At 32.1% G+C, this 25,721-nt stretch overlaps 2 protein-coding genes across 3 annotated transcripts in view; one reads left to right on the top strand and one right to left on the bottom strand.

Annotated features, from left to right (window-relative positions):
* The window catches only part of Mkp3 (Mitogen-activated protein kinase phosphatase 3), a 42,751-nt gene extending 31,997 nt beyond the window's left edge, over positions 1-10,754 (top strand). The window contains exons 3-6 of one of the 2 annotated variants that reach the window (XM_088188871.1): positions 6,698-6,848; positions 6,959-7,097; positions 7,759-7,994; positions 9,317-10,754. In XM_088188871.1, the coding sequence (XP_088044997.1) occupies positions 6,698-6,848; positions 6,959-7,097; positions 7,759-7,994; positions 9,317-9,553 (763 nt within the window). In that variant the 3' untranslated portion in view covers positions 9,554-10,754. Of the gene's footprint in view, positions 1-6,697; positions 6,849-6,958; positions 7,098-7,758; positions 7,999-9,316 lie in introns of both variants that reach the window. The other variant, XM_088188879.1, reaches the window with a different exon arrangement.
* Positions 10,755-15,460: 4,706 nt separating this feature from the next.
* Positions 15,461-24,710, bottom strand: LOC148239407 (kelch-like ECH-associated protein 1B). Its single transcript, XM_088188860.1, has 12 exons — positions 24,226-24,710; positions 24,048-24,161; positions 23,816-23,980; positions 23,611-23,760; positions 23,408-23,524; positions 23,164-23,325; positions 18,019-18,210; positions 17,825-17,956; positions 17,204-17,283; positions 16,547-16,752; positions 16,306-16,482; positions 15,461-16,230 (listed from the first exon to the last, which is right to left on the bottom strand). The coding sequence occupies exons 1-12, from the start codon at positions 24,358-24,360 to the stop codon at positions 15,767-15,769; spliced, it is 2,094 nt and encodes a 697-aa protein (XP_088044986.1). The 5' UTR covers positions 24,361-24,710; the 3' UTR covers positions 15,461-15,766.
* Positions 24,711-25,721: the final 1,011 nt, after the last annotated feature.

The raw sequence follows: 25,721 nt of genomic DNA, 5'->3' as shown, positions 1-25,721 counted from the left end.
TCATGTTCTCCACACTCATCAACCTTGAAGCGTATTTTGGTCAGGTTCTCAATAAACACGATACGATCGCATCCTCGCCTTCGGTGCTTCCTCCAAATCCCCCTCTTCTCGTTCGCTCGCATGAATCACGGCAGATAACAAAGAGGAGACTTTGACGAGGGTCCGGAGGAGACGTTCCATGCACCGCGATCATTTCCAAATCAGATATCATCGCCAGATATCCAAATCCAATAAGCCTCCTCTAACAAGGAGGAGGCGTTCGAAAGAAACTCGATAGTGAGCGCCGCGTCTTCTCCTCCGCCACGTGTCCACGTGGGCCGTTATTTTGGTGCTCGTCGACAGGAAGTCGAGGATCCGGTGTGTCTATTCACAGCCAGCGGCCACCTTATGGCCATAATGCCATTCAAATGCGGCCGGGCCGAATGACCGGACACGGTCGCCTTTCGAACGCCTCGTGCCTGCGCCGATTCGCCGAAATCGATCATAATATGTGGGCAATAGCTGGAAATCACTTTTAGTTCACTTCGTAATGACCCATTTAAGCTAATGGAACTAAATATGGCAGTGATGGATCTTCTTGGAAAAGGGGAAAAAATCGAAATAAATGTTGATTTTTAACTTCCAACGATTTTCTTACCAAAATAAACAAGAAACTACTTTGTTACCACTATACTATAGTGATTAGTAATTCATTTTTTTATCTCACGAGATTTTTATCACGTACCCGAGATTTCAAAAAAGCAAATATTGATTTGACTTGACAAGCAGCCCAATATGTTTCATATCGTGCATTTTGATGCCGCTGGACGTATTGTCACTTTTAAAACAATAGCCTCGACATGCTTAATACGGTATAATACCACAACATTTTGTGTTTCATACTAGTATATTTTATTTGCGTTAACATAGTCAGTTCGAGAGCTATCCATTTCGTCATTATTCATAATTGAGATAGAGATGGCAAGTTTGGCTTTACACGATAAGGATATACGTTCGATATACTTATCATTACTTCTGTTTATATTTTGAACAAATGTACAGAAATTTAAATCCTTAATTTATTTTTTATAATGATAAGTATATCGAACGTATATCCGTATCGTGTGCTTTACGCCTGCGCTACACTCTCTGGAAGTTGTCCGAACCGAAGTTACACCTAAAGTCGGCCGAGACCTACGACTTCGAGTAAGCAACCACACTGCCACAAATTTCATATGCCGTCCGGACGGCGGCTTCTGTCACGTAAAGCTGGCATATTTGCGCGCGATCGAAAAATGTACCAAATAATCGCAAATTTTAAATTGTCATTTTATTAAGTTTGTGTGGGCACTCACTAATACAATATCACTGAAAACTTTTCAGTCGTAAATATTCAATTTACCCAAAATCTTTGTCGGCTTTTCAAAATGCCATAAGGCATAAAAATGATACTTCAGAACACGAACAACACATCTGTGACTATCCTAGAATTTGTCGCCATCGATTCTAAATAAGAATTTGTTTTTTTTGTGACATTTATGTAAACCGATCTAGGAAAATACATTTGACTTGGTCCGTTTGCCGACAATGTTCGGAAACGCTCAAAGCTGGCCAAGTCGACTGAATTACCCCCACTTTACCTCCCGTTCTAGGAAATGTCGGACAACTTCCGAGAGATTTTAGAGCGGGCAGAACCGAACTCGACCGAAGCAATCCACTATATTCTCCGTCCTTGGCCGTCCTTGGCCAACCTTGGGCAACTTCCAGAGAGTGTAATGCAGGCATTAGAGCTAACAGTAGAGGCGTGAATCCAAACTTGCCATCTCTTTCTCAATTATGAATAATCATGAAATGTATAGCTCTCGAACTGACCGTGTTAACGCAAATATATTATAGTGCTTTATTCTATCTTGATCACAATCATATAAGTAAACGAACGCTACAGTGTCCAATTTAATTTGTTACCGCTTTCAAAGACGTAATTGGGGGGGTAGGGGGGGGGGTATTTACCAACTTTTCCACACGTAGTAATATATACATTTACATATTTATTATTATTTATTTTATTTATGATACATATTCCGATAAATATTTATGATACATATTCCGATAAACTAGTGAAATTATATGCTACACTAAAATGTCTGAAACTCAAACCCAACATGACCTAATAAGAGTTCTAAAACTAATTACAGTTTTAGATATTTCATTAGGTCAATGTTAAGATCCAATTAATAAGCTTTCTTCGTTTTTAGATTAATTTGAGTATTTTCATTGACAAATTGCTTCTGTATATTGAAAACAATTGCGTATATTATGTATACATGTATATGTCATGACACACACTCTAGATACGAGCGAGAGTTATTAATTTAAGTTTGTTCTAGTTTTGAATTTTAGTTTGTAAGAAGTAAAAATATTACAGTGGGAAAATTTGTTTTAACGCTAATCGCTCAAGATGACGGTAACTGAATCTAACAGCACTTCGTTTTGACAATTTGCAAAGTGACTTAAGATACCGTCGATTGAAATCGGTTTTCGCGAAAATATTATCCCCATTCTACATATTTTAGGAAGCATTCGTGCGGACAGCTTTGTCGCTGTTTTCCACCAACGATGAAAACGGCAATTTTGGCAAATTTCCCGGCGGCGACTACCGCCGCGGAGAGTGAGTGTAGGTAGGTGGGTCGGTAGGGTTTTCTGTTCTGATCCTGTGCTGTGTTTTTCCGTTGTCAATTTTAATTATTTTCAAAGGTCAGAGTCGTCGGTTCATCTGGCATTTGCGATGTGGAGAAGAGGGTCTGAGTCGGGTGGTTTTCGGCTGAAACCCTCTGGTTTGTGTGGATGTGTGCGTGTACTCGGCTCGTTCGCCGTGGTAGTTTTATTATTCAAATAGGTCAAACGTATATCCCGCCGCTCCTATCCCGGTCGGGTATGATGTTATTTTTGACCTGTAAATGAACAACTACAATACAAAATTTGCAACAAAAATAAAAGTATCGATTCCTATGTAAAATCACGCAGCGCCTTCAAAACTTGATCATAGTTAAGAAATCGCCGATTTTATTGTTGAAAATTTTGGACAAAATCTATTTTTAGCTCTTGACAAATGTAGGCAATATATGCTAATTGGCATAATCGTAGTTTATACATATTTGCAAACTGATCTGTATTTTTATTAAATTAATTAAATTAATGATAGTTTATTTTTTAGTTATGCAATATTTTTTTGCTCGTGTGTCGAGTCAATTTTTTTTTAAATTTGCTTATATTTTGTAAAACTCTTATTGTTCCACTGTACCAGTTGTCGGTCCCTCACTATAGTGAGGTACCGCAGCAAGTGAGTGCACTAATACCGGACCATAGTTAGTTTTATTTATTTGTTAAACTTGAATATTCAAACCATTGTGTAGCTCTGTGCTATATTTTTTTCACATTTTTATTGCTATTTACTGGTTGGTTTTAAAACATTGAAATAAAATGGTTGCTCAAGCCATTATTTAGGACCGAATTACAATTTCTCTACTGTCAAAATTTCGCACGAGCACGTTCGATAGATATGCGGTTAATCCAAGCACATTTTTGACCGTTCCCGCGTTACTATGTGAATTTGCGCACTACGAGAACGACTTAGTTAGTTTTTTTGTACTATTAAATAATGATGTTATTGTCATATATTATGTTCTTTGTTTGTAAGATCATCGCCCTTCATACGAGTTTTGATCCAGCATACTTATTTTTAGATTAAGACGACGCGATTACCACTTTTCGTGATGCTTTAACTACTAATTAACATAATTATGTAAATAAAGGAATCTCCTTTGTTCATCAGCATCCGTCAAATAATTTCAAATCATACGGTCAGTCATCTGACCGATTTTCATTGAGTGGCCGCAAATTTATAACATTATGTATGTAGACAAACTACGTAATATTAATTAATAAAGTTATTTGAAAATATTATGTAGTAAGGTTTGCATCGTAATAATAAAATAAAACATTTTATGTAATTTAAAAACAGGTTCACAAAGTTGTTTATAAAGTTCATCATTAAACCGATTGTTTTATTAATTATTTTACACGAGTTAATCAGTGACAACGGATGGTCTTCCACTAGTTTCTTCTTTGTTTTATATTCACGACACCATTTTAAAAATAGCGTGTCTATTTTAAAAACACTGCGATTTATAAAATAAGTAAAAATATAATACACTGGTTATAACGCAATATTTTGACGTCACTTAAAAGCGCTTTGACTCAATGTGAATGCCCAAGCGTGTGGAAATTAATGTGTATATGTATAGGTATTTTTATTATTTATATTATACTCAATTACACAGATTTGTAGCTATCGACTTTGTTCTATCCTTTGTACTTGGCACGTCTATATTATATTAAAATATTTAACAAGCTTATTATTCATTGAACGTGTTGTAAACAATGGTCGTTATCATATATACAGTTACTATTATTCATATATAATAACTTGACACGCGGCAGAAATCAAATAATAGTTCAATTAATAATGATGACTAGATGTCTATATTCACTATCGCTCGCACCGCATCTGGAAGTTTCGCGCGTGGCGTTGCTAATTTCACGCTTTACGCTCGAAAATATTTCTAAAAATTTCTTACCAGTATCTTAAATTAGTTTTCAGCAATTCATAATAAATAACCAGGCCACACGCAATGTTGCGGATGGGCGATTTTGTTAAAGGATTTTGGCAATTTAGTTTCTTTGGCGCGCAAAATCGGCCGATGATTAATTCGGTACATAATTTATTACGAGCATTATGACTAATCGCCATCTTTCCCTTTATTGGGCTGATGAACGCGAATTAACGCGCAGCTCGCCGGAAGCTCGTCATCGTGGAAATGTTACAACATGGACACGCTGGATATTCTATTTCTGGTGAGCGCACGCACATGGCCGTTTTGCGAAAACAGCGTATAATGATAATTCTAAATCTTCTGTTTAGTTGGCCGAGCTCAGAGTGAGGGACTGACCAAAATAAGCAAGTTATACTAAACAAACGCGGTTAGAGTAATAAGTTCTTAACCCTTTGTAGTCCAAAGTTTTTTTTAATAAGTGTTAGCATAAGTCCAAGCCTTTTTAAATGAATATATTTAATTAAATAATTTTATAATCATTGAATATAATAATAAAAAATAACTATGTATTCTTTATTATAATAGTATTATATTAATTTAAAAAATATTTTTTTTAAAATTATATTCATTTATTTATTTATTTTTTATTAGATTTTTTTGTTTAATTTAAAAAATTAAACATTTGTTGTCACGCAATTTTAAAGAAGCAAAATTCTCCGTAAAAAATTAAACGTTTTATTGAAGCGAAAAGAACCGGGTCCCTGTTAAAAATTACCCGGTTTCTTTAAAAACATTTGAAAATATTTTAAATTGATTATTTTTATCAAAAATGGCCACTGTAAAATTATCACAATGCCATATCATACACAGATGACACAGTTTTTATTGTATTTATGTATTACAATGAATGTCAAAATGTTTAATTACTCATTGTTAATGGAATTATTAATAATGAGTAATTATTATTGTCTAAATTTAAGATATAAAATCAGCATCGTTATTACGCCAAACTTTCAGGATGTTGTGTTAAGAGTAATTTGTTTATGTTCGCTTTGCATAAATGTGCATACGTGCTTTATAGCAGGGCCGGATTTAGACTCGCGACCCCAAGCTACACACAAATTAAACGCAACAGCTGAACTCGGCAAACCTAAAGCCATAAAGTGTGCATTAGCTAAATTGCTGCTAATGCATTTGTATTGTATATTCACTGTGTACATTATGAATTATATCACTAGTTTGTAGCCCGTTGAATAATCAACACTGTATTGCATTGCATCTTTAAAATACATGATAACCTTTATCCTTGTATTTATTTTTATATTTAAAACATCCAAATATTTAAATAGTCAAATTCACCCTTTGTTTTCACGTTTCATAATATTATTAATATATCCTCAATGTCACTCTGTTACAGATACATATTAATATTTTTAATGAATATTCAGTGGTGTTTTTATTATTATATCGCAATTAATTTATTTACAGTGGTTCATCATATTACATTATATATGAAAGTAATGCAGAAAATTTTTCATGGCTTACCAGTATAAAATTATGATAAGGTATTTAAAAAAAAGTCAAGAAAGAATGCTCTACATTACAATTTTTTTTCAATCAAAATCGGTTTCTTATTTAGTTTGAAAAGTAAAATTAAGTTAGATGAATCACGAAAGTTTGTCATGATCCACTCATGTACATTATCAATTTGTATCTCCCCTGTGTTTTATTAAATAATGGCTAGTATATTTATTAGGAAATTATTTCAACTTGGAGCAACGTCCCAAAATAATATCTCAAATTGGCATTTCGTTCAGGGGTGTAGTTAGTTGGCTTCAGTTGTTATTCTAATATTATATTATTCGGAATTTTCCGCTCCGATCTATTTTTATTGGTAATTTTATCATATTGTTATCGGTTGGAATTTATATATAGACCTTTAAGGGCGTAGGTCGCGACCTAATTGATGGGGAAGGGGGAGGATAATCATCCGATTGAATAAGGGCGGCATTAAAAAATCCAAATACGTATATAATGTACAAGAAACTTTTCACACGCAAAGATTTTTCTCGTTGTTTATAATAATGTTTTGTTCTTCTTTTCAGTTCGTTGCGGATATCGGGAATGTCAGACTCTGAGGACACGCTGCCCACACGCGGTTACCAAGATTTTCCTGTTGAAATTCTGCCCAATCTGTACCTGGGTAACTCTGCCAATAGTGAAGATTGTGAAGGGTTGGCGAGGCACAATATTAAGGTAATTAAATTGCAATATTAACTAAAATTTTCCACTAAATCTATGCCACTTATTATTCTTATAGACAATTTAATACATAATGTTAATGATTTTTTCTTTTATATTTGCAGTACGTGTTAAACGTGACGCCGGATTTGCCCAACGTTTTCGAATCTGAAGACGGCGATATCAATTATTTGAAGATTCCTATAGAAGATCATTGGAGTCAGAATTTATCATCACACTTTCCGCAAGCTATAAGGTTTATTGGTGAGTTTTGTTTTAATTTTTTAAACATATACATGGCAAAATTTAGTATATACTTGAAATTTTATTTATTTTTAAAGTGAGAATAATTATAATAAATAACATGTCTATCTGTGTGTAACGCATGAAGTTAGTCGGGAGTAAAATAATACATATTTAATGAATGGTTCTAAACTTAGCTAAATTTTTTTTATGTAAAATATTTTTTACTAGCTGTTAGTTCCCTCACTGTTGTGAGGTACCGCAGTAGTGAGCGTGCAAATATATGACACTCGACATTTTTTTAATTGATATCTATTGGTTAGATTAGTTATAAGACATAGTCACTCTTTGTGAAATTTTTAAAAGCTCTGATATTTACTAATAATAGAGGAAACAATAGATACTATCAATAATAGTCTTTATATGTAAATAAGCATTGAAATATAGTATGTATGTATTATTATAAATAAATTTCTTATCTATTTGTACATAATAAACTAACGTATTTATACTTTAAAATACATAGTCAAAAACTACTTTAGATTAAAATGACTTATATGTATTAAACTAGACCGATAACGTTGTTTGATGATTGCAAGAATATTGTTTCTTACTCGACAAAGTGTCTAGTAATTTATTTTAATTGGTTTGTTATTAATGTTTTTTATTTTTTTATTTTTAGAGGAGGGTGTTTCGTCCAATTGTGGCGTCCTAGTGCATTGTGTCGCCGGCATAAGTCGTTCTGTGACCGTGACGGTGGCGTACCTCATGCAGTGCCATCGGCTGAGCCTGGACGACGCGTTCACACTAGTCCGGTCACGGAAGGCCGACGTAGCGCCAAATTTTCATTTTATGAGTCAGTTACATTGTTTCGAAAGAGACCTCGGTCTTGACGTAGACTCGCGTAGCCTGAGCAAGGTTGGTGCGTGTTTTTTTGTTATCTTTTCTCTGCACATTCTATTATGCACATATAGTTTTCTATCGTTCTATTGTTACTTCTTCAATTTTTATGTAGGCGTACAAATAAGTTTTAAATACACCTTCATATCATCGACTCTTACTATAGCTCGTTCATTCATCATATATTAATTCGGAGATATGTAACGTCTAGAAATAATATTAGGCTAGTCCATTTTTTTTATAAGCAAATAAGTATCTTATTTTTTAAATCGAACAAATTTAATTCTTGTAAAAAAAGTCTAGAAAAGTTTCTTTCATTTTTAAATAAAAACTGAATTTGGTACAAAATAACATAATTTTTATACTTCTACAATGCTTAGATTTTTAGCATGGATCTTTCTAGAAATAAAAACTTGGACACGGGCTGCTGCCCCTCGTTGAAAATTTCTTGTCCACGAGATCTGCAAAGTATGGTGGACGTTCAAGACACTCATTCAGATCTTTCATACCTGTATTTAACGAAACATGATTTTTGAGCATGTCGTCCTGGTAGTAGTGTTCCTTATGGACACGTAGTGCACTAATATAATTCCTCGTTCATCCTAGACATCCGATAGAATACTGTTTATCATTTTAACCTCCTCAGACCCATTGTACATTGCAATGTACAATAATTTTATTGCTTGTTTTTAAAATCCATTTTCGATTTATTTTCACCGGGACCTTTTGTACATTACAGGGTACACCATATTATTTCAAAATACAAAAAATATTTTACATGCCCCTTTAACCGCTGATGAAATCTATAGACGTCGTAAAGAAAATCGCCGGTATGCATTGTGCACCTAAAGGTGTCCTGAACCTTTGAGCATTGTAATATGATTTTTTGTTTAATATAAGATTGAAAAACACTTGAAATAATATTTAAATAACGTATGGCATAAATAGGTGCTCCCCCACATATTAGTAAAGTGCGAAATAACATTAAAAAATACCAGCCGTAGGCAAAGGGTTAATGTACTAAGTAATAAAATTAACAAAAATAAACATTTCTATGAAAAAAAAAATACTTTTCATGCCCCTTTAATGCACTTAATAAAATATTTTTCTGAGGAGGTTAAGCTACTGTTGTATTCCTGATTCATGCTGCCAACCCGACAGCCACTCTTCAAACTATACATATGAAAACAAAGCAGTGTTTTGATTTTTAATCATTTGATTAATTTTATGGGCAGACATGTCTGAAAGATTTATTTATTTGTACGCTTAATAATATCAAAAATACAATTAAGAATTTTTATTGTGTAAAGTAAATTAACGTATGTCTATCTTTGTTTTAGGTTCTTGAGGAATTGGGGGGCAGCGGGGACGGTGGCTTGTCGCATCGACAGGAGCTGGGGGAAGTTCGCGGACCCCCCGACTCGGGGTTCGAGCGCAACACGCCGGGTGGCAACTGCGGCGGTCCGCAGCTGCCTCGCGTTCAACTGCCCCCTATATGCCCCCTCAGCGTGGGAGTCAGTCCAGATTCGGGCATTGAGTTCGACCGCTGGGGCGGCACCCACGACACGCTGCAATGACAATTCTTTGACCGGCTGGACGAGGCCGACTAGGAAGAAGACTCTCAGTAGAGCGACTCGCCCCCCGTCGGCTGGTCGCTCTCATCCTTGTTGCAATTCAGCCGTTGGCGATCGCGTGACCCTTCTGAAACGCATGCTACACGGCTAGCGTCATAGTACAGAAGCGGTCCACGTGAAACGCAAAATAAAAGTTATTATATATTTATGTATATCCCATGAAAACGATGACCGTTTTGTCTATATATATATATATATATATTTTTCTGTGGATATTGTTTTCGGATGAGATGATTAGTTATTGTAGAATGAAATGTTTTAAATGCATACTTAAGTGCATGTGGAAAAAAATGATTCCTTGTTGCGATGAAACATTCCATAAGTATGTAATTTGCACGTTACGAGGTTATAGAATGTGTATTCGATATCAAGGCAAAAAGTAATACCTATAGTACATTCCTTTACTTTTATACAGGTGGTGCAAAAGTCGATTTATCATTTTACCGGTCTTTCAGGAGCTTTTTATAATAGCTCTTGAACTTCCATTTGAGTATTCCGCAATTCCAAAGAAAATGTCTGGTGTTGTAAAATCGGGTGATGTTTCTTTGGCAGTTGCATGCTGAACTGTAATTAGATCAAGCGAATTGAAAAGTTTCACAAATTCAGTGTAATGTTTTATATCTTTCGGCTGGATAGACTTACTCGACATTGAGAATGACCTCTTCTTCTGGTTGGTTTCTATACTCAAGATTTCTAATACAAAGCAATTAGTTCCTATCTTCTATACTGGTTGCTAATTTTTCCTCCAGAACCGAGGGCTCATGCTTCCATCCGATAACATGAAAATTATAGAATTTATTTCTGGTCTTTGGTTCGAATTAAATTTTATATTAAAAATTTCTTCTATATATCAGCAAATAAATTCATCAAAACCAGTTTGAAATATTTAAATTTCTTAGGGACAATCATATTGTCAAATCTTCGCTTGATACTGCTTTAATTTTGTAAGAATCTAGTCTGTGGTTAAAATGGGCGAAATTGAAATACTTTAATAACTTTGAGATTCTGAGTTTCTTCAAATGAACCTTTCTTTCTCAGTTCTTCCTGAATGCTTTGTTGCCAATATCTACATGTTGTCATGTACTTATTGAATCATGAATAATCACCATTGCTGGAAATGTATTAAAAATTCTCAAGAAAGAAATAATTATGCTCTGTGTTATAAGAACAGAGAGCTGATTCTAGAAATAATATTCAAAGATTTTTATGCATTGCTCTGTCGTAATTTTCTAGTTTTAATAAATTTTTAAAATTTGAAGAAAAAATTTAAAAAAATTAAAAAATTTTAATAACGAATTTTTAAAAATTTTGAAGTTATTAATTTATTTAATGGTAAAGAGACTTATGTATCATCCGTATAACCGATCAGAGAATAAAAATGCCATTTTATAATAGTGATTCGATTTTTTCGTTTGTTTAATATCTAACCTTATGAAGGATCCTTTAGTGCTTTATATATTAAAAATGAACAATTACGTTTTTGAACTATAATAACGTTGTTATAATGTTACATTTTGAGTTCACATTTGAATGGTTCTGCTTGTATTTTAACATTCCTATTAAATCAGAGAAGCCATTTTGCCGTTCTCGGTGTGCAAACCGTCGTAAATTTTATATATATATATATATACATATATGTATCGTTAAAAAATAGGCACATAACTTTTGCACAAAATGCATTATAGTGCATTTTTAATAATTATTATGCAGTCACAAAAAATACGTATTTATATGTAAACTTGAATAGTTTATGTGTAATCTATGGACACTATGTGGTTTAAGATATTCTAAATGTGTACGACGATTGGGTGATCTTGAGATGAGATATTTTCGAATTTGGCAAATTTTATATATATATGTATGTATACATTTATACGTGTATATATATAATTATATACATGCATTGTAATTTTTCAATTATCGTATATAAATATAATATTATTAATTATTAATAATAATATATTAAATATTATCAATAAGCCAAAGTTAAGCGAATTCGCAATGTGAAAAAATAAATACAAATGTTATCTCGTGTTATTGATGCAAAAATGGCATTGTTTCATAAATATAAAATGCGTATACTCAGTTGACGTTGCTAGATATTGTAATTTATTTTGATGGGATTTTTCATTTGTTGAACTCAATCTCGATATACCATAAAGCGCATTTTGGATTGTGTGCAGCTTTTATTTTTAGTACAGTTTTATTCAGCAAATATATAATATCTAGCAACTCTCATTTTATCATGTTTTATCTGAATGAAATATACAAATAATATTGTTGTTAATCAATGTTCTGCTATATTAGTGGATTAATATAGCACTATTGTTGATTTATTGAATTTTGATGAAGCTTGCCGATATTTTCATTCAATGTTTCTTAAAAAAAAATACAGAATTGCTCACGTGAGATTCGCTGAAATTGTACAAATTGATTAGTGATCGTGTGAAACCATGTCATTTTATTATATATTTTTTTTTAATAAAAAAATACATATTTTAATATTTTATATACTGTTTTTAGGATAATAACTATGATGATACAAATTAAAATTCGAATTAATGAAAAATAATAGATATAGGTATCGTTTCGTAGTTTCCGTGCGAAACCAACATTCGAACTAGTCAATAGAAGTTTTTACTAATTTTTGTGGTCATTTGTGGGGCGTTTAAAAGTAGACCATACATACTAATGTACAAAATAATTATTAAAAAAAAACACGATCGTAAATTATAATATAACCATTCATAGCTACTTTTAAATGTGTTCTGTTTTATTTTATATATTTGACATGACAACAATCTGACTAATAAATTTTAATCAATAACTACCTCTTGTATTAAATTACATCTCGATGATTTGATTCATAAAATGTATTTTTTTAGATGTATATGATACGTTGTAATTAAAAATTCAACGTAACATATCCATTGTCATATTTAATACAATTAAAATAGTAATATATATATTTTTTTACTCAAGATAGTTCATTTTAGATTAAAAATAATAATTGTTGTACTATCATTCCATTTTGTCAATCAATTACGCAATCGTTCTAATTTCTTAACCTTCTTTATAAATAACTAATAATCCATAATATTGTCTGTTATGATGGTTTTCGACTGATAAGTATTATTTATATGAGATTGTTTATAACGTAACCTATGAATGTGTTCTTTTAATTAAAAAAAAACGTAATGCGAACTATTTAATTATTTGTAAGAGATTCTACGAATAATTGTGAATGCTTCCAAAAGATGGTTAAATTTAACTTTAGACTTCCACGTCGATAGTATCAGATGATTTTTTTGTGAAGTGCCAAAACGTAGAGCAGATAAGGGCGCAACTGTTAAGCTCATAACACGTATTTTATATGTATCGAAGAAATATATGAGTTTGATCGGTAGGGAGTAAATGTCTTACTTCAGCACGCTTCCTGTAGAAAGATGTCTACTCTCGTCACAATACTGGTTTACGGTAAAAGTGTCATGTCGATGACATATCTTTAATACGTAGATGAACAAGAATATTTTTTTTTATAAATTATATATAATATAAATAAATATAATGTTTGCACTATGATGTAAGATATGAATAGACAAAGATGATATCTATTAATAAAAATATTATATAACGCAATCGTATTATTTTATTTCAATATATTCATTTATACTTTTAGTTATCCCATAATATATATTATATAACTATAATATATATATCACACACATATTAACAATAATTAGAATCACAAACACAGTTTGCATATATTTTCAATACAATATTTTTTCATTATCATTTTAACTTGTATTTGGTAAAAATGCCATGATGGAATAGGTTTATTACAGGATGGGACAAAGCGAGTTATGTTTCATCAACAAGAATTGAAATAATATTTATATAAAAAAAATATTAATACATTAATAACAAAAGGCATATGCAATGCCATAGATTATAAATAATTTAATATATAAAGTGAAAATCAATAAGCTCAGACTCAATTGTAATTATTTGGCCCATCCTGTATTATATTGCATAATGTATAGAATGATACATTCTTTCAATTGAGTAACAAACACATTGTTACATTTACATTATACAGTAAAACTCCTCTATTTAAAATATAATTAAATGCACCACTTGTTTGATTTACTTATAGTATGAATCTATACTTTACATATGTAACATGAACTTTCAATCGGAAGAGTTTTACCGCATACGAAGCAAATAGATGCTAATTTTTATTTACACTTTCATAAGCACAAAAATACATAGTCATTTGATAGTTTATATTTATTCACGTAACTGAAGAAAGCCGATTTGTATAAATATAAATATTTATTTACATGTCAGTACAATTCACATTATATACAAATGGCACGTATCACATACTTGGCACATTTACTATTCTTAACTATTGTTTTTAACAATCGAATGGAATTGGAACAATGCCTACGTAGATAATACATTTAATTTTATTCACTTTAAAGAAAAAAAAATTGGTCCACTTTCAACGACAGATTGTTCAAACGCTATGATGAACATATTATTTGTTGCGATGATATTAAATAATTTAACAATAAAAGGAATACTTCAATTGGCAAACATACAAACACTAGTACAATTAAATAGATAATGTGTAACAGTAACTATATTATTGTATAATTATATATAAGTGTGCCATTTTTATGTAGAAGAAAAGCACCAGTATCAGTTTGGAATATATAGCGTGAATATGTTGATAAGTTGAGATGTTTATTTTTAAACTTTATATGTAAAAATGTACTTTTAAGCTGCTAAAACATTAATTTTTATACTCAATTTGTTGATTGATCATAAAACAATGATAAATATAATTATTGTTTTATAATATAATATAAAAAAAATATTATCTTGATTTATATAAAGATAGTTTTTAAGATGAATGACAATAAATTTTATCAAATAATTATATTAATGAAAATAATAACTTCTACGGACATTGATTATTATTTATTGCAGTCTAGAATTTTAAATTAAAAAGAGAAAAAATCATGACATAAAACTTTAGTTACTATTAAATTAAAATAAAATTGCGAATCACCATTTAGATGTACACCAAAATCATATTTTTGTTAATTATCAACTTATTCACGCTGACTACATATTGACAATAACAGCAAATATCATTACACTTAATTTTTTCACAAAAAATATATTAGACCAAGTTTTAATGATCTACTGGAAGTGATATTCTTAAATCGTCAAATTTAATATAATGACATTCAATGAAACAGTCGATACGCAAGCTGGCCCAAATTTTTAATCAAACCTCAATCGAAGCTCAATTTAATTCCTTCAATCATATCATATTGTAACAGGAACAGTTTGAAAGTAATATGAGCTTAAAGGCAAAAATAAATTGAGCTAATTTGTGCAGAATTTATGATTCATATCAATTTTTTGGGCCAACATACATCAAGTATAGAAATCTAAATGATATTGATTGATATGATACATTTTTCATTGAAAATAATTTGATGCAGGTTGTCTCATAAGATTTATTTTAATTATATATCAAATTTTCTTATAATGTATTATAAAATCACTAGCTGTCGGTACCTCACTATCGTGAGGTACCGAAGCTAGCGAGTGTGCGTATACAGGACCCTCAACTTTTTGGGTTTTAAATATAATTTTTGCTTCGTTCTGATTTTTTAAAATATTTTTTATAAGTTAATGGTTCAAATTGGACATTACTATTTAGGATTTTCAATGATAGACAAAATGGTTCATTTATAAAAAACTACTTAACATTTTCAATTCATTTGAAAATAGGTTTACAACTTGACTAAATATTTCCAGAAGAAAACATTTTATTTTATTTATTAGATTTAAAACGTTAGATTTTATCGTTATATTGATATCCTTAATTAACAGGATTATTGAAACAAACATATATCTATAAGAACATAGATGGAAAATTGATTGTAAAATAGCAGACTTATGAGACAACATAATCAAGTAGTACAGAATCTGATTAACGGATTGATTGAAAAAAGCAGACTGAGCCGTCCCACTTTATTAGAATGTTACAGACGGACTCGGGCTTGTGCCCACGCTGTGGAAGTCACTCATAGACATGCAACACAAGTCGACACACGCGTCTCACAACGTGTCTCATAAGTTGTTCAGTGTGTTTTTGTGACCGAACAGAGAGCCAACAAAGTTACTGACGCTACAATATCCGTTGGTTCTCCTGTTTTCGTTTCCGTTGATCGGATTGTCTCCTCTGTCCGAAGCCGGTACCAAATCGTTTATAGACGATTGCTTGCTCTCGTGTTGTGAGGAGTTCGACGGTGGGCTTATGTCGTTGAAGTTGACTGAATTTTCTGGGTTCCCGTTGCTTGTATTGTTATTGGGAGATTTTGGTAGCGATTTCGTCGGTCTCGACGACGAGCCGCAGCTGCCGCCGTGCACTTCGATATCGTTCTCGATGCTTTGCAGTGGACAGTTGTGCTGATATGAGACTGCTGAGGCGTGTCCGGATCGCCCAGATGTGAGGGGAGTTCCTTCGATCCACTCGTCTGTCGTCGGATCGTAGACTTCAACGATGGATAGAAACTGTTGTCCGTCATATCCGCCTGTAAACAATTAAATTATGCATATTAATAAAACAAACTCAAGATCATATAAATATTATTTAAATACAAACATACCCATTGCGTACAGCTTTCCATCGAGAACGGTCAGTGACAAAGCGCTTCGAGCCACCTTAATCGATCTTACAACCTCCCAGACATTCCTCTCAGTATCGTATCTTTCCACAATATCCAACTGTCGACTTCCATCGTAGCCTCCGACGACATAAATCCATTGATTCAAAGGAGCCACTCCTGTAGACCGATAATCATAATAAGCAACACTCGAAAGATATTAATTTATAAAATAAATACACACCAGTTCCACTCCTAGCGATTCTCATCGGCGATATCATGGTCCACTCGTTGTTTTCGGGATGGTAACATTCTGCTGAATCTAATCTTTCTTGTCCGTCGAAGCCGCCTATTGCATATAATAAGCGATTTACGACGGCCACGCCGACGCCTAAACGGGCACAGCCCATCGGAGCCACCGGAGTCCAGCAGTCTTCTTGAGGATTGAAACTATTAAAAAAATAAAGTATTAATTGAAGTGAAATAATATTATCGTGTTTTTTAAGATCATTATTTCCATTATACTTTCGAGTTACATAACATATAATGCATATTTATCAAATGTTTTGGCGCTAAATATATTTTCGGAGGTCATATATTCGTAATGACTATTTAATATATTTAAAACTCACACAATATCTGATAAAAATCTTTCTCTCCTGGGAAATGACCGAAACATTTCTCGAGATCTGAAGATTTTTTACGCTTGTTTTCCATTTTAAATTATTACTCTCTTCATTTAGGAGAGGTGGTGGCAGAGTTTGTCTACGTTTTATGAAAATAATTGCTTCTGTTTTAATTTTCCACCTTTCAAATGTCGACCAATCTAGGTTCGGTGATAACACCATCGTAATCTTCATCGCTGCTCAGGTAATACTATTATTACATAAAAAAAGCTTACTATTCCACACTGGCGTGATAGTCAGATCCGTTTGATCCGCCGACTGCATAAAGTAGACCATCCATGACTGCAACTCCGACCTTAAGATATTAAAGGCATACATGTAATATAGTTAAGACAGAAATCTTTAAGAACTTTGTAAAGATATGAACATTACACCTACATTTTTTATCTAGATATGTCGTAACACTTGACGAAGCAATATAAAGAAGAAATCATCTCTCAAGGTAATTCCTACATTACGCATTGAGAAACAGCTTTAGCCACTGATTTATTGTCATGGAAAAGGCAAGGTGAATACAGAATTTAAGCGCTTGAAACAAAAAGTTAAATTGCGATTTTTGGAACACATTTTCGTCTTTAACCCTTTGACCGCGACTAATTTGCGCGCCATTTCGAAATTTGTTTTATGTGGGGGGCATCATGCCATATATTTTTAAATATTATGGTTCAATAAATTCAAGTGGTTTACTGCCTTAAATTATACTCAATAACCTAAATTATAATAAGGATTCTTATATCACTGATCTATCGTATTGGTACATAATATATGCTATTTTTTAATGCATCATATTGAGATGTGCTCATCTGAGTCTGGTATAATTATTTTATTTTAGTTACCCTATTTCTTGGAATAGACATCGGACAGCAAGGTCTCCATTGCTCAGTCACCGGATTGAACATGTCCACCCAATCGCAATCGTAAGAGCTACCTGGGGCATTGTTTCTTCCACCAACTGCATAAAATAGACCCTAAAATTTCAACAACACGTCAATTTATATTGTCGCAATGATAATTTATTTTGACAACTGACTTTGAGAAACGCTCCACCCAATCCGGATCTAGGTACAGGTAGTTTCGGCAGGGTCGTCCACGTGCCATCGTCGAGATTAAACACCTCCAGTATGTTCAGCGAATGTCTGAGGTATCCGCCAGCTATGTAGATCATGCGAGGAGTATTTGGTCTGCGTTCTTTTACTATCGTTTTCTTGTGGAGGGTTAAATCCTATAAAATAAATATTAATTAAAAATCTACTGTTTACAATTTAAAGTGCTATTTGCTGATTTAAAAAAAGTTATTGCATATATTATTAATACCAGTTATGAATATTTAAGAAAAGGATGGTCTCAACTTTTTTAACGCTAATTTATTCGTTATACAAAATATAGATTATATAAAAAAAATTTTTTTAACTCTTTTTATGGACTTAATAAGATATCATAAAATGATGCAATAAATTCAAAACCCATGGGACCGAAATTTGTCAAGTATTTCAAATTTAAATTCAAGATTTGGTTCCGGTTTTCGTTCTGGAATAAATATCGGTTTTTACGGTTTTCGGTTCAGCACCGAGTGATTATTTTTTAAATGTTTTTATTTGTAATAAAAATTAATTTTCTACCCTATTTTAAAACCGTTTGTTTCGTCTATTATTTATAAGCGAACTATATTAATTGATACAATAATATAATACATATAATAATAATTCATAACTAATTAAAGGTAAATAATTAGAACTGTAAGTATATAACATATAATATATGATAACAATATAATTTATTTAACAAGATATATGTAAACAGAGCAAATTCTTATGCGATAGTTTTGTAACATATCTCCCAATTTTGTATCGAGTTTTAAGTCTCGATTTATGTGGATTTTTAATTTTTGTAACCAATCTTCTATTTTTGAATATGTTCTATGTTTCGATTTACGTGAATTTGACTAACGCAAAATTTTGCGGAACCTATTTATGGTTTTAAGTGGATTTTCTTTAAAAATTCTTATTATTTTTCGATCCAAATGTATAGAAGTTTTTTCGCATTTTTGTTACGATAGACGTTTACACATGTTTTATATATTTTTGTAAAATATTTTAATGCATTATAAACTTAATTTCTAAAAATATTAAGGTTTTCTGATATAGTTTTAATTAACCACTGCTTGTTATGTTTTAACCCTTTATGTGCTAGGTGCAGATAAATCCGAATCACTGTGTACGACTCTTAAGTACTCAAAAATGGATACTTCACCTCATATTAAATTTTATTTTATTTTATTCTTCGTAAATACACTATTTATTAATATTTTTTAATAACTAAATTTAATAACAATAATAATAGAAGATGATAGGACGATGTAAAAAGCAGAACTAAACTGAAATATTTTAGATAGATAAAGACTCCCTTTGAATGTCCTGTGATATTTATAGGATGTGGCTCTAGAAAAGCAATAAATTTTGAGTTTTAATGAATACAATTCAGAGTGAGCCTCAGATCGGTTAGGTGAATATATCCTCTAGTGGTTTCAATGTTTTTTTTTTTACAAATTTGTGATTTTATTACGTATTATGAACAAAAATATCATGTCATTAAAAATGTCCTATTTATTTGACCGCCACTATATATTATTATTTATCAAAAAAAATTTGGTTAGAACACTAATAGGCACCACCAAACTACGTAAATTATCATATATAAAATTATCTATAGTCTTATCTAATAGTCTTCCATGAGCTAAAATTTTTATGTTAATAGCTTTGTCATGCTTTAGGAATAATTTAAGATGCTTAAAAATAGTTTACGATCAAATTATACTAGCATCTCTGATTAAGCAAAGAGTTCTTTGATGGTCCCTTACATGGAATTCAGGGGCGGCGGCAATGAAAATAATTGTGTTAAAATATTTTTTTTAACCATTTGGACGCGTTAATCAAAAATAAATATAAAATTGCTTTTTTTTTAAAATGCAAATTTTACTTTGATACTGTGTTTAAATGTTCTAATTTTTTAATTTTTATTTATTTAAAATGATATTTTATGTTTATTCACAAAAAAAAGTTTTTTCTTAAAAACATTTTTTTTACTGATTTTTGCGTAGAGATAAAAAAATCAATTGGGCGACTTTAGTCAATTTCCGCATCCAAAGGGTTAACCCTTTGCACTCGTAATCGTTTTCGTACTAGGTATGTCGCCAGCTCGGGAAAAATGAAAAATGTTAAATTCTTTTTAAAAATTAAAATTATATATGTAGAGCATAACTATGAATAAACTAATATCAAAAACGAAGAAATCTGAACAAATACTTGCATTTCTCTAAATTACATTTTTTTTTTTTTTGGTTCTCTCAATTACCATTGGTTGGCAATCCATAACAATAAATTAACACAATAGGGTGACGACCCTTTTTAAAATATTTATGGGACCGAAAAATGTTTAAACCATAAATATACACAAATAACAATATGCCGCTCGGTTTTAGGTTTAGATATATCTACCTGCGAACGAAGCCAGCTTACATCGCTCGCAGAATTACAAATTGTACGTTTTTTCCATAATTAAAGAAACCCACAAGATATCTATATTTATATAAACTAATATTAGTCTCATCGCCCCATCGAAGGGCAAATGGAACGTAGCAGTTAGTGTCATATTATTTTATATATTTCTTAATTAAAAATAGACAAAACTTTTATTAATGAATAGCTGTATGGTAAATATGTATTTGTTTGTAATTTTATACGACGACGACGGTCAATTGGGCGATGGTTTATTGGGCGACAGAAATTAAAAAAAACTTGCACGCCTTGCTTTATTGTAAATATTAATAAAATATACATTAACTATTTATAGGACACCTTGAACAAAGTGGTACATGAATATACCACCAAAATTAAGGTTTATTTTTCCTATGTTTTTATTTTTAATAATGAACCTAATGTTACAAGAGCACCCGTGATAACGTACATTGGTAGGTCAGTTTACCATTCAATATAAAGTTGACTTAATTTAGAATATTGCAGCCTAAAACGACAAATAAGATATTAATTCATTTTTAAAAAATGTAAAGAAAACAAAAATATGTGTCCTATAAAGGGTTAAAACGAAAAATTATATTGGAAATTCCAAAAGTTTGTTCTCACAGTAATTTATAATTCTCAAAATATAAAAAAATCGCGTAAAGGGTAAAATCTGCGATAAGCACTTATCAGCGCTAGTTCTGGGTTATTATATTTATATATAACTACCCTATCCAGTTTAAAATAGATAACGGTAAAGTATGCGATTTTTGGAAATTCCAAAAGATTGTTCTCACAGTAATTTAAAAGTCTCAAAATATAAAAAAATCGCGTAAAGGGCGAAATCCACGATAAACACTTATCAGCGCTAGTTCTGTGTTATTATATTTATATATAACAATCCTATCTAATTTAAAATAGATAACTGTAAAATATGCGATTTTTGGGAATTCCAAAAGTTTGTTCTCACAGTAGTTTCCAAGGCTCAAAACATAAAAAAAATTCGCGTAAGGTCCCACTATAAACATTTTTTTGGTAGGTATTTATAATAAAATTACCGACTTTAGCCTAAGTGTTTTATGATATCGAGTAACTTTCTTAAATTCTTGAATAAAAAAATCAAACTGTTTAAGTTATTAATTTTATGATTAAATATGCACAAATGATAAGTAAATATACATATACATATATCTTATGTAGGTATATTATATTTTGTTTAGACCGAATAATGTTTTCATCTTTTAATTCTTTTCTAAAAAATATTACTTATATTTTCGTATGTATTTAATTACGTTAATTATTTAATTAATTATAAGATCATGATTTGCATCACATTTATTTGTAATGCATTATTATTGTATCGCCCAAAAGACCATCGCCCGTTTGTCTGTCGCCCATTTTGAATCGCCCATTTGACTGTCGCCCAATATACGATTATACACTATCATTACAAAACATATCTTCACAATCACTATATTTAGCCATAGCACTATTTTTTCACAATAATATTTAAAAATTAACTTTACAATAACTTCACAATAAAATTACAAAATAAGTAATTAAACAAAATTATCAGTCACTATATATAGTTTCACTTAGACACAAATTACGGACAACCGAGCCGCTGTAGAAAACAGAATAGGTAATAAAAACGTCACCGACGCGTGTCAACCGAAAGGCGATCGCCAACTGTTGCCTTTGGGAGAAGCTACGGCAAATCTGCCGTTAAATTTAGTCATCAAAAAAACCCCGACTTATCCCGATAAATAAGCTCTCCCCGGCTTGATTCAGGTAAAAATGATATTTTTTTGATAAGGTATGACTCTTGAAACTCTTGTCTACAACACTGCAAAAACGCCATTCAAAACATGCACAGGAAATACCCAAAAATCGACGTTATATTTCATTAATTGAAATGGTGCGTCTGACGCGCCTGACGAGTAATATAGACCCAAGTACTGGTGCGTCTCACGCACCAAACGAGCGGAAAGGGTTAAAGTATAAACATTGATTCATAGATGGCAGCACAAAACGCTTAAGTTTTTGCAGTTAAATACAACCAAACCCGTCGTTAAGCATCAGAATTCGTAAGAGGTAAATTACCAGCAGCGGACAAATCGGATAGATATTACCTGATCTATTGGTGAGTGTTTCTATGATTTTTTACATACTATGTATTATTTTTTAACCACTGTGATGCATAAGGGTGACCAGTTTGGTTTTTGCTTGTCTTAATTTAAATAAGTAAGCATAATAGTTACTTATCGCTGAAAGTTTTGAATTGTATCTTCAGTCCAGAAATCCATTTTTTAACCATGGTTATAAAATTTTAATGTATTGCTTGTAAAAGTGTCAGATATAAAAATGCATTTTAACATGCTATTATATTATAATATATTAGAAAATACGTGAACAAGATTTTGATATAATCAAATTGTTCTATAAATTTGATTAAAATAATATTGAACTTTTGGACTAAATTTAGGGCAGATATCTTTAAGGAAAAACTTGTAGCAAATATTAATAATCGGAATCTGTTCATAAAAATAAACTAAAATAAATATATCACTAGAATTACGATAGCAATGTAAAATTTATACAAAATCGATTATAGATTAGATAAGGCATCACGTAGAAAGCATAATTGGAAAGTGGATAACCTTGAAAATTCTCGCCAAGTATTCCCTGCAAGCGGGCACTTTTTTGAGTAGGGTACAATTTTTCATCTGATCTTTCAAGAAGTTGGGAGTCAAAAACTGGCATCGGACTGCGCACAGGATGTGTTCCATCTTGGGATACCTGTTATCCTCGTCATACTTGACCTGCGATTGTAAGTAAAAGCGATAATTTGCAAGTCACAATGATTGTTTGATATTTTGTTTATGTACAGATTATGTCGCTAACCCAATTCATCACTGCGTTATACACTTCCGTTTCTTCCTGGACGTTGAGCTCGTCCTTCCTGATCAGCGAGATCAATTGCATAGCGGACAATTGCAAAAATTCCTCTTCTTGACATACCTGTTTGATACAAAACGACATAAGCGAGCATGACACAGCATTATTTTTCATACCAAAATACATGACTCGGCGAAATTTGAACACACCTGAGTGAAATGCCTCTCGATGAATTGGGTCGCTTTTTGTTTCAGATCGTTACAACCGTGTTGTTCGGCAAAATTGCCGATCCCTATTGCGTTGGAGGGATCTAACTGACGTTCCAGGAATAAGCAACAAGCGTCTATGACGTCGGTGATCTGGAAACGGATAAGTTTACTATACGATATAAACGTTTATATCCTAGAAACTAACCTGGAACATAGTAGCTGCCGGTAAAAGTGCGCAAACTGTGACTTCGGTGATGCGAACTTGACCCGTATACATAAAGCAGATGAGCCGAGCCATCGCCGAGGGGCAAACTCCTTGTAATTTGACTCTAGACATATCGCATTCCTTTAACCCTCCAGTAAACATAGCCTAAAATAATTTGTATCCATAAAAAATACACCCAAATCGTTAGAAAAAAGCTGTATGCGATATATACCTTGAAATACGGACTAGCCGCTGCCAAAATGACTTTATGCGCATGAAACAATTCAGAACCAACCTCTAGGATCACGTCGGTTAACATGTGATGAGATCGCATCATTAACATCATCTATGAAACATATCGATATAAATTTTGAACAACGTTAATTGACAAAGTTAGTTAAATAACTCACTTTCATAGCTTCTTTTATGTAGTTCGATATCGAAAACGTAACATCGCCTAGATCGCCAGCTAACTGACGTTCGTTAGTCGGCGACGGCGACGACAAGCCAGCGCCCTTGCTACTAGGAAACTCGCTTTCGTCCATTTTTCTATTAAACTATTTCTTTCGGTATCAATTAAAATAAAACTTATAACATACACAATTGTTACATAATTTAACTATTCAACTAGCACACGCGATTCGAACGATTATCTACTTTAGTAATAACATTTAGGTATGCGAAATCACAGCTGTACTGTTATTAAATGGCGCGTGAACTTTCACAGTTGTATCTTCAATTTGATTATGAAAAATAGTTCAAAAATTATAAAAATATACATAATACGGGATAACATCTAGTTTTTGTATAACAATTCAGGAGGAACGAACAGTACGCGCATCGTTACTTTGACAGATTGATAGTTTCATTCTTAATCCGTGCGCTCGTGCTAAGCATCTGACGTTCGGCCATGAGCCGTAAACAAATTTTATGATTTTTTTAAAGTTCATTAAATCACATTAACCCTTTCACCACGACTAATATTTTTGCGCGCCATTTCGAAATTTGTTAATATGTATTTTTTATTATGGCACCTATTAATTCCATATTTAAAAAATATTATTGTTCAATAAATTCAAGCGATTTATAGCCTTTAATTATACTAAATAAACATATTAGTATGAATGCCGGTCAGTTGATTAGCATGTAAAATAAAATAAAAACAATAGTATTAAATAAACAGCGCATGTGAAATAATATGTAAATAAATACACATACGTATGAATCAACGATTCTCGTAATTATTAGATAAATTAAATTTTTAAGTTAAATTTTGCTTGGTCCTAATCCCATCAAGGCGACTTCCATAAATGATATAACAGGGTTTTTATGAAATTTTACCCTCACCTCCTCACTTATGGCACAAGGTATCACACCATGCCAGAACTAAAATTACTTTGATTTACAAAGGAAACAATAGATTAAGCAATGTAAGATATGTATTTGTGTGGAAGCAATTTGACTAAATAGTTTTTTCTACAAGTTCTGTATAATAATAATTAAGAATTTTTGGCCACAAAATCGAAGGTACGGACGTGGAAGACTAGTTTCAACAAGACGGCGCAACTTTCCACACATCAGGTGTAACGTTGGGTGATTTGCGTGAAACGTTGCTAGGTCGCATTATTTCACTTTTGGTGACGTTAACTGGCCGCCAAGATCATGCGATTTAACTTTGTTGGATTTTTTGTGGGGTTACGCTAAAGGCGGCCACACACGTTACAGTAGACCAGAGAGGTCTACCGGAAAGGCCGACCTCTCTGGTCTACAGTAGACCCACACAAGTGGACCGGAGACCGGTTGACAAGCCCACAGACGCTCCGCAAACTGTCTTTTTTCAGCGAACGTGACGTACTTGAATGTCTCGCGTCGACGCTTACGACAGAACGGAGAGCATGTCAGAACC

Source organism: Plectrocnemia conspersa, unplaced genomic scaffold (genome assembly GCF_051122295.1).
Source record: "Plectrocnemia conspersa isolate PC_06_02 unplaced genomic scaffold, ASM5112229v1 ptg000001l, whole genome shotgun sequence".
NCBI classification, from domain to species: Eukaryota; Metazoa; Arthropoda; class Insecta; order Trichoptera; family Polycentropodidae; genus Plectrocnemia; species Plectrocnemia conspersa.
The sequence above is the reverse complement of the archived record's forward strand: the minus strand, read 5'-3'. Positions and strand labels throughout refer to the sequence as shown.

What these genes read in the sequence shown, in the direction of transcription:
- LOC148239407 (XM_088188860.1), bottom strand. Translation starts at nt 24,360, where the DNA reads ATGGACGAAAGCGAGTTTCCTAGTAGCAAGGGCGCTGGCTTGTCGTCG. An exon ending in TGGGTGGAGCGTTTCTCAAA is followed by an intron (nt 17,957 to 18,018) that starts GTCAGTTGTCAA and finishes TTGAAATTTTAG; the next exon opens with GGTCTATTTTATGCAGTTGG. An exon ending in TGTCTATTCCAAGAAATAGG is followed by an intron (nt 17,284 to 17,824) that starts GTAACTAAAATA and finishes TAATATCTTAAG; the next exon opens with GTCGGAGTTGCAGTCATGGA.